Genomic DNA, 8,980 nt, shown 5'->3' with positions numbered 1-8,980 from the left:
AAACCAACGGGTGCATGACTTCACCTTTTCAGCATCAGAGAACTTGCCTGTCAGCAGAGATCTGAAAGTGGCCTTGGAGGCCTATTACCCCCACCTTCTGCTGGCATTTTTGTAAAGTAAGTCAGTGGGTTAGTGCACCTGCTGGAGATATTTTATTTTAATGTTCTTGTTGAAAGCACAGACCTAGCTCAAGAGCAGCGGAGTGTGGAACAGGGTGTGAGTAGCCAGCGTGTGGGCTGACATCTTGTAACAGTAGCGCAGTACTGTGAGTTGTGGTCTGTTAAGGGGCCCTACATCTCAACCTCAAACTTTCCTAGATTCGAGGTCGATACATGTGTACCATTTGCATTGGGTAATAGTAGTGCATACTATTTAAGTCCCAAACAGCAAATGTGTGTGGTGTCTGTGCTGTGAGAATCAGTGCATTTCTGGGGAAATGTGATGCCTGTATTTTAGCACATTGCATGAAAATATATTGAATGTTCGAAATTTTAGGGGATAGTTTGCGTTTAGTTTATGTGCATTGTAACTCTGCTACAAGGGTAATTTTATTCTGAAATGTTGGTTTTTGGTGTGTTCCAAAAAAATATGTATGATCCTTTAAGAATGCACTATATTGCTCCCTTTTTGCATAAAATCCTTAAAATCCTCAAAGCACGACAGTTTCTCTGAGAGGTATCAATTGCTGCTTCATCAGTGGGCCCACCTGTGCTTGAAAAAGCAAGAGTTTGCAAAGGGATTGCTTGCCTGTAATACTGCAAATAAAGATCTAATGTAGTTATGATTGAGCCTGTTTGGTGGACCAGCTGCAATGGATGCAAGAAAAGATGCAAATGACCTTCTAATAACATTTCGGGTGCTAGCACTTTACAAGCGTCAACAAACGTGGCATCGCCTCGGGAGAAATCGGCTGGACCAATGCAGGTTCCTTTTTAAGAGCATGAGCTCATCCAATGGAAATTGACTAATATTCATAGCGAACCCCTATGCAAATCTGTGAATACCCCCTTGCAATGGATCAGCAAAGTATGTCTAGTAATATTACAAAACGTGTACATATCTGAAATAATGGTTTGCAGTGGAAACTGAAAAGGTAGCAAAAATTGGTGAATTTGCTCTTCTGGGGCCCACCGTCGAAATGGCGTCAAATGGCCGCCTGTGTCTTATCGTCCATTGTCTTACTGGTCAGTGGCTCTGCATGCGCAGACAGACTATGCAGTAAGGTGGATTTTCAACAACAGTGTATCAGTGGCATGTATTTCGTATGCTTCAAAGCCAAATTGCCCAAAAACTGTTCTCTCGACAGACGTGGTTCTCCGTGTGCCCCCTCTTCCCTCTATGAGTGCGTAATGTACATGTGTGCCTGCGTTTGCCACTGTTCTTTTCCCGCATCTCCTGAATACTCTGATAATTGATCGTCTTCAGGGTTTACTTTTGACTTCTGCTCAAGGTCCACTGCGTAGCTACGTAAATCCGCCATAAGTGACCATTCTTATGAACAAGCGAATGGTGCCATGGCATGGCCAATGCTTCCATCTTCTGATTTCCGCTCTAGTGTTCACAACTGCCACCCCATTACCAAGCGGCAGTCGTCTTCATCAAAGAACATGCGCATCCAGATTAGGGGTCCGTCCACGGAAATAATCACTCGTTGCTCCATCATGATCATGCCAACTATATCATATTCATGTGGGTATCTCGTGTTTTTGCCAACTCCTTTTCTAAAGTGTTCACTTTTACGTACCACTTTTGTACGACCACAATTTGACTCGTGTTTATTTATGGGTATGTATATAGGGCTAGAGAAGTAGAAAAGTGGGGCAATGTTAAGGGGATCTGGGGGCATGTAGTGAGATGGGAATACGGGGGGACGGGGTGGGGGGCTTCTCCTATACTAAAGAAAACACTGCTTGAATTCTAGTCGAACTAAAGGGCATGACCAAAATGATCAACTTACAACATGAATCGGTAAAGATGCATAGAATCATTGTTGTTGGATGTTTATGGTGAATATTTAATCCGTAACATATGATAGTATTCCTTATATTCTGGAGGCCTGGCATACATTTGCACATGTGGCCATGTACACTCAAGTTTGAAGTTCTCTGATACTCTATTCAATTGGAATTTGCTATTGATATTTTTCAGAGCTGCTGCTGCAACCTTTGGACTTTATGATTGATTTTTTATGACTCATATCAGTTCCACCCTGTGGACTGACAGTGAACGTTACACCTCATAAAAGCTGATAAGGCTGCATGTAAGTACACAGCGGGGGCGGGTACAGTCCACATTCTCTCCTCTTCCTCCGCTTCTCCTATCTTTGCTGCAGAAGCAGGGATATCCCAAGGGATACAGGAGCGCGTCTTCACCACGGCGTAGGCTTGGGAAGCTTAAATGGGCTTGGCAGGCTCAAAACACTCCAAAGTCAAGCAGGCACGGATTCTGATGCTTGGGCTTGACGCAGCGGGGAAATCCACGCTGCTATACAAATTGAAGTTTAATGAGCCCTTCACGACAATCCCAACCATAGGATTCAACGTTGAGATGATCCAAGCTGACAAAGGCTTTGCTTTGACCATGTGGGATGTTGGAGGGCAGCAGAACATGAGGAAGCTTTGGTACTATTACTTTGAAAACACTGATGGGTTGGTTTACGTCGTCGACAGTGCAAATAAGGTACACTTGGATGAATCGAAGAGGGAATTTGAGCTTGTCCTAAAAAACGAACTTGTCAAAAAGGTTCCAGTGGTTGTGATGGCCAACAAGCAGGACCTTCCAGGAGCACTGAATGCCGAGGAACTTACTCGGACCTTCAATATGAAGAAGCATTGCAGCGACCGGGACTGGTTCGTGCAGCCCTGCTGTGCTGTCACCGGACAAGGCTTGGCAGAAGGAATCGCCAAAGTGACAGAGTTCGTGAAAAACTGCATGAAGTCAGAAGAATCTGCAATGGTGTCTTTGAAACGCAGTCAAAAGTTGCAGAAATCAGCTGCGGTTCATCACCAAAAGAAGGAACATTGGCATTGATCTGACCAGTGAGAGCAAAGCGCACTCGGCTGAAATAGCACTGGGTTATTTAACCAATAGACCAACAATACCTGCATTGCACTTTTAAAATGTGGCATGCTTTGAATGTGAGAATGAACAGTTTCATCAGAGGCAATTCATGCTAACGATATTAGAGGTAAATATTAAGGCACTGTGAATGCAAAGAAATGTGCAGCTGTTGTGTATCATGACCTTGTAGCCACATAAACCCATGCATTATTTACTAGTCCTCGGACAACAGCCTCTTTTTGACAAAACTATTATCCAAACGGTTTCGATAGGAAGAGGAAACGAAATGCTTGGAAATGCCGCCATGTTGTAGCAGAGCTGCTGTTAACTGTGCAGACTTGGATATTGTATAAAATGTCGTGCTATCCATATTCAAAAAAGCTGCTTCTGCCTTCCCACGTATTTAGGATACGTCGTGTTGTGCGGAAAGGCGGTTGCCTCTGGCAGAAGCTTTGACTGGTTAGTTGATGTGTATTTTTAGACTGCTAGTATGTCAGCACGCTAGTCTCTCCAGCACTTGTCCAGGGCAGGCATACTCTTCGCACAACTGCTCTAGTGTCCACGCTTGCACTGTTCCTGCACTTTAAAACAGCCCCTGTGCTTATTACAGCCGCTCCACTACGTATGGCAAATCAGGGAAACTGTACCCTCCTTGTCAGGTTTTTTTTCCTTCAGGGAGCCCTGGTTTTTCATCCAACAGCACTTTGTATTTTGGGATGTATAGTGTTGTTTTTCCCCGTTTTACGCACGGGCTTGCAAGCCATAGCATGTCAGGACCGGAAGTGCGTTTTACTTCTGTTGCATATTCCCCAGCAGCACCTGCACCGTTGGGCCTCTTTCCTTCTCAAGCCTTCTACTCCAGCTGCAGCTGTGGATGCGTCATGCATTCTTTATAGCCATACATTTCCTGCTTGTTTTTTCCGAAAGTGCAATATATGATTCCTAGCCTTGGAAAAAGAGCATGACGTTATTTCTACTGGAAAATATATCTGTGAAAAAGAAAATTCCATCCTTTGCTTTCGATTCTCCTTAGCTCTTTTGTGTCTCTGCTGCACCTTGTTTTATCCTCCGCTAGTGTCAATGTCATTTCCCTTTTTCTTTATTCATAACTTCATAGAATCACTGCATCTGACACCAGATGAGGCCCACGAGCACCTTCTTTGCACTTCAGCTTTACTGTGCAATACCCAGTAGGATTGCTCCCCTGTGGCTGCACCTGGGAACGTATTGTATAATGATTGTGGCTGACTCAACGATATCGTAAGAATCTCCTATGGACGTGTGTCCGCTACACTGAGATACAGGCATGGCCGCCATTAACCGGTGGTGGGATTGCTGCACCTTCGTTTGCGCATGCGCGCATAAGCAGCACCTGTAGCATCTGGCACAGCGGAAGTACATGCATTCTTATAGGTTGTACCAGGGGCTAGAGTTCTGTAATACCACCCGGCTCTGGGGTCTTTTATGTAATTAATTTACCAGTGTTGTTTCCATCATATGTGCTGGGAAGTTGTTCTGTGGATCTATCGCCTTCAATGTGAAACATATGTCCTAATGTTACTTCCATGATGTTCCTATGCCATTTGTTTCCATTTCAAAATTGTTGAATGTGTTCCAATGTATTACCGGCTCTGCCTGCGGCGAGATTCGGAGCTTTTGCTTGGTCTTTGAAAACCCACAAATTGGGTGCTTCTTGGTGAGAGTGACTGTGCCCAGGCCCCTGCCTTAATTTGGGGGGAGCTCCCTCAATAAAGTGAATTTGTGGGCAGTGTGTGTATTTCATTGGAAAAGTCAAATCCAGCATTGGCCACAAGAAGGTGATGGTGAAAGCAGACTGTTTCATGAAAGACTCCTGCAGAAGTAGGCTGGAGATGCGGGAGGGAGGGCAGGATAGAAGAATCAAGCAACACAGGCAACACCTGTGTGAGAGAAGGGGGGGCACAAGGGATCATCACAGGGGGACCAGAAGGAGTGGGGACGGCCTGTGGGGACAGAGGGAGTAAACACATGTTGGTGCATGCTTACCTGCTGTCTGAGAAGGGGTTTGGGCCCTCTGTCCTCCTGGTCCGAACATGAATTGCCCTTTTCTTCATATCCCCTTCGCTTCAGGCGCCCGGGTGAGAGACGACCTTGATCTAAGAGTTAAGAGCAAAAAGGAAGAAGCAGAGCTAAGAAGGTGGGCAGGGCTTAGGTCTGGTGACCTAGACACCCACTTGCACCTGATTCCCATCTGCAAAGGAAAAGAGGCTGGATGGCTCCTTGAGTAGGGAAAAAGAGCGGCAACCAGTAAGGCACCAGGTGGGCGGGGCTTTATAAGTGGGGAAAAGGAGTGGCAACCAGGAAGGAAGGCACCAAGTGGGTGGGATGTGCCAAGTGGTGAAAAAGAGCAGCAACCAGGAAGGCACCAGGTGGGCGGGGCCCGGGCCAGGCGACCAACACCCACTTGCACCTGCTCCCCATCTGTATTGTATTGTTTATTTATATAGTCCCTATACAGAGGAAACAGTTTCAAAATACTCAAGGAGGGTGAGAACATAGGAAAAAAAACAACAGTCGCTCAGAGCCCTTGAAATTCTGAGACGATAATAGTCTGCACAGGCAGAGTAAGTTCGTAAGATACATTTAACAGTTGAGACACAGCAGCGATTCTGCAGTTTTACCAGTGCAATTAAGGGGAGAAGACAAGGGAGAACAGAGGATCTTCAGGCACGTTGCATTTGGAACGTGCAGTGGCTATTAACGCCTGGCTGTATTTCTTTCTCTCGATTATAATGTATGCACCCCACAAAACGGTGATATTAATGTATCTAAAGTACCCAGGATGTTAAGTAAAAGAAATGCTAACTTCTGCCAAATATGTGTTATTAAATTAAAAGAACTGTAACTGTGTTATACGAGATTCGTATAGTCTTATTTTTTTAAATCAAAACATCCTTTCAAATTTAATGCATACCAATTTTCGATTGAACAGTATGCAGTCTGACTACAGCCGATTTCATTATGATTACATTTATTAAGCGCTGACTGAGCTTCTAGAAACAGCAGAGCGCTTTACAGAGGTATACAACAATACAGATGTATAACAGAGCACTTTTCAGAGGTAACAACAGAACAGATATACAGCCGGGGGTGGTTACAGAGGGGCACAGAGGAGGGGTACAGCTGTACCGGGTGGCAGGCAGGAGACAGGCAGCCACTGTCCAACGACAGGAGGCGTGATGGGAGATGGGATGGCCGAGGTGTTAGCCATTTCTTCTACCCATTGCTGAAAATTAGTATACCTTGAATGTTAGCGACTAGTCATTATTTACTGGAGAAATTAGTTAAGTGCAGTTGGACTATAATTTGCACCAATAAAATGCAAAATAAATAAAAACCTAAATTCTGCGAAATGTTTAATCAGATTAAAAAACTAAATACCTGCAACCAACATTGAAACTAGTTTGACATTATTTTTCCAACACTTAAATGCAGTACAAATGTTTGCATATGTTGCTGGATTGTTTTTACAGAGATAAAAGTTGGGAAAAACCAAAATAAATCTTCCAATGTATCCTTGCTTGTAACAGAATCCAAAGTAAATGCAGTAAAAATGTGTAGTGTTGCTGGATTGCTTTTATTGAGAAACAAGTTGAAATAAATCCAAAATAAATCCTCCACTTTAAGACCAAACAATCCCTGCTTGTCAAAAAATCCAAAATAAATCCTGTAAAAATGTGTGCCTGCCAATTAGTGTTAGTGGATTGTTTCTACTGAGAAACAAGTCAGTAAAAATCCAAAATAAATCCTCCAACCCTAGACAAATAAATCCTTGCTTGGAGAAATCCACACAAAATCCAAAATAAATGCAAAACAAATCTGCAGCTTTAAAACAAGCCTGAAGCAATCCCAAAACAATCCAAAAAGTGCATTTCTTTGTTGCTAGGGATTGTTTTCTCCCTGTTTTTTTTTTAAAGTACCCTCTTTGTACTGTTCAAACTCGTCCCTAGAAAGTTGAGACAATTGATATGAGCGGAATTGAGCAAAGCCACATTTTGAGATTCAAGGTATGTCTGAATTGTGCGATTTGTGAAGAAACTTGACTTGTGTATAGAATGCAAAGCGGGTTGTTAGCAGTGGCCACCACCACTCAGCTGATCGGGCTTCAGCCCCCCACTCCCACGAAATTCTGGGCTATGTTGACTCGACTTGGCTGACCTACAGAGCCGTGGGCGGACAGAACAGGACACATATGTTAAAGGCGTCTGGGTGTCACCCCTGCGATTACTAACGTAAAGCAGTTCCCTGTTTGAACCTGCTTTCATAGGCATACATTTTTAGGCAATTGAAATTGTGATGTGGGGCTAGTACTTGCATGCTAGGGGAGTGATTAGAAGGGTAGAAGGGGATAGGAGAGCACTCATTCTCTCATAGCAGTCCTTAAGTGGGTGCTTTCCGACTTAAAGGAGAGAGTTAACTGCTTGTAACATTGAAGCTGCACTGGAATAGTCTCATTAGAATGTATAAAGAAGTTAGGGGCACCCACACAAATAGGCTTGCACCTCCCCTCCGTCCCTGAAGTTAGTGCCTCTCTGAACATTTGAAGGGTTAGCCCCCACCGCCTTCTGAAATAAAGGTTTTGTTGCGCCCCTGGTTGTTAGCAAAAGCATGTTTATATCTAATGTTTGTAATGTGGGCACATTGGACTGCACGTGATTTGAGATTCTGCTTTGCCCCTCTGCCCGTGAGAATGCAGTACACAGTATAGAGTGCCCCCAACTGTGCATTACAAGCATACTGCAAATCGCTGAGGAGTTCCTTGTCCACAAGGCCGCAGTTTGAGTGCTTTTATGAGATAACCGAACTCCAAAGTGACTTTCCGGATTCCTATTGTCAAACAGTTTGGGGTATTTTAGTCTTTGAAATACAAGCTCATAGCATCACCCCTTTAATATTTGGGCCCCTACTCCCTCTGATTCAATGCATCTTCCAGTTGAAAATTAGAATGCATATAGAATCGCACTCATAGGACTCCATTCACTAATATGCGGCTATGCAGCTGTGCATTCATCTTATCAAATAGTGGCTGTAAAGGAATTAGCAAAGATGGTACCTCTTTTAAATAATTATGTCAGTGACAGACATCTGTTCCTCTGTTCAGGGAATTGCCTTCCACACAGTCTGCTGGCAGCCAATATTCTGGTATCAAAGTTATTACAGTAGGTTAGCAATGTCATTTTTTTCATTACAGCTGAGTGGTGATGGCGCAAATAGACTGTAACGAGAAGAGTCTCTTCGGGCATTTCTGTGAGTATTGTGGGCGTCCACATACCCTAAGATGTTCGGCTGTTGCAAGTCGCAGCAGAAACCTGTGACCATAAAGAGGAATAGGTTGGCGTCTTAAAATGTTCACGTGACTTACATATCCTTTTTGCATGGAGGTGTAGGTATCATTATTTATTTATTTTAATATTTTAATAACGCACCAACTCGCCCGACAGCCTCAGGCCATTATCCTTATACAATGGGGGTCAGTCCCACCACCCTCAAAGTCCTTTTTTTTAATGATAAATTGACTTGTAAGGCACATCCCTCAAATGTTTTGGTAGGGGTTGCAGGCAAACATTACCTAGTTGCGAGGCAGACAGTATCCATGAGGGACTAAGATGCGTAATACAGAAATTCTGAATGTGGGTGTAGAGTATGCAAACACAACACCAGAATATATAGTTCATATAGACATATTTTGGCATATTTCCACAGCCAAACCCAATGCTGCACAGAATCTCCTGATGGATGGCACACGTGATCCTGATACCCCAAGGCTGAGAATGACTCAGGGCTGGTTTCACAGAGCGTTTTCCTATGGGATTGCACCATTATAAAACACTTCTGTGAATTAGGTCCTTAATCCTGAATGAAAAACATTCAAATCGGCTCA

At 43.8% G+C, this 8,980-nt stretch overlaps 1 protein-coding gene across 1 annotated transcript; it reads left to right on the top strand.

Annotated features, from left to right (window-relative positions):
* The first annotated feature begins 2,397 nt into the window (after positions 1-2,397).
* Positions 2,398-3,030, top strand: ARL14 (ARF like GTPase 14). The gene has a single exon (XM_069620226.1). The coding sequence runs from the start codon at positions 2,398-2,400 to the stop codon at positions 3,028-3,030; it is 633 nt and encodes a 210-aa protein (XP_069476327.1).
* Positions 3,031-8,980: the final 5,950 nt, after the last annotated feature.

Source organism: Ambystoma mexicanum, chromosome 10, assembly GCF_040938575.1.
Source record: "Ambystoma mexicanum isolate Mex_15411 chromosome 10, UKY_AmexF1_1, whole genome shotgun sequence".
NCBI lineage: Eukaryota > Metazoa > Chordata > Amphibia > Caudata > Ambystomatidae > Ambystoma > Ambystoma mexicanum.
The sequence above is the reverse complement of the archived record's forward strand: the minus strand, read 5'-3'. Positions and strand labels throughout refer to the sequence as shown.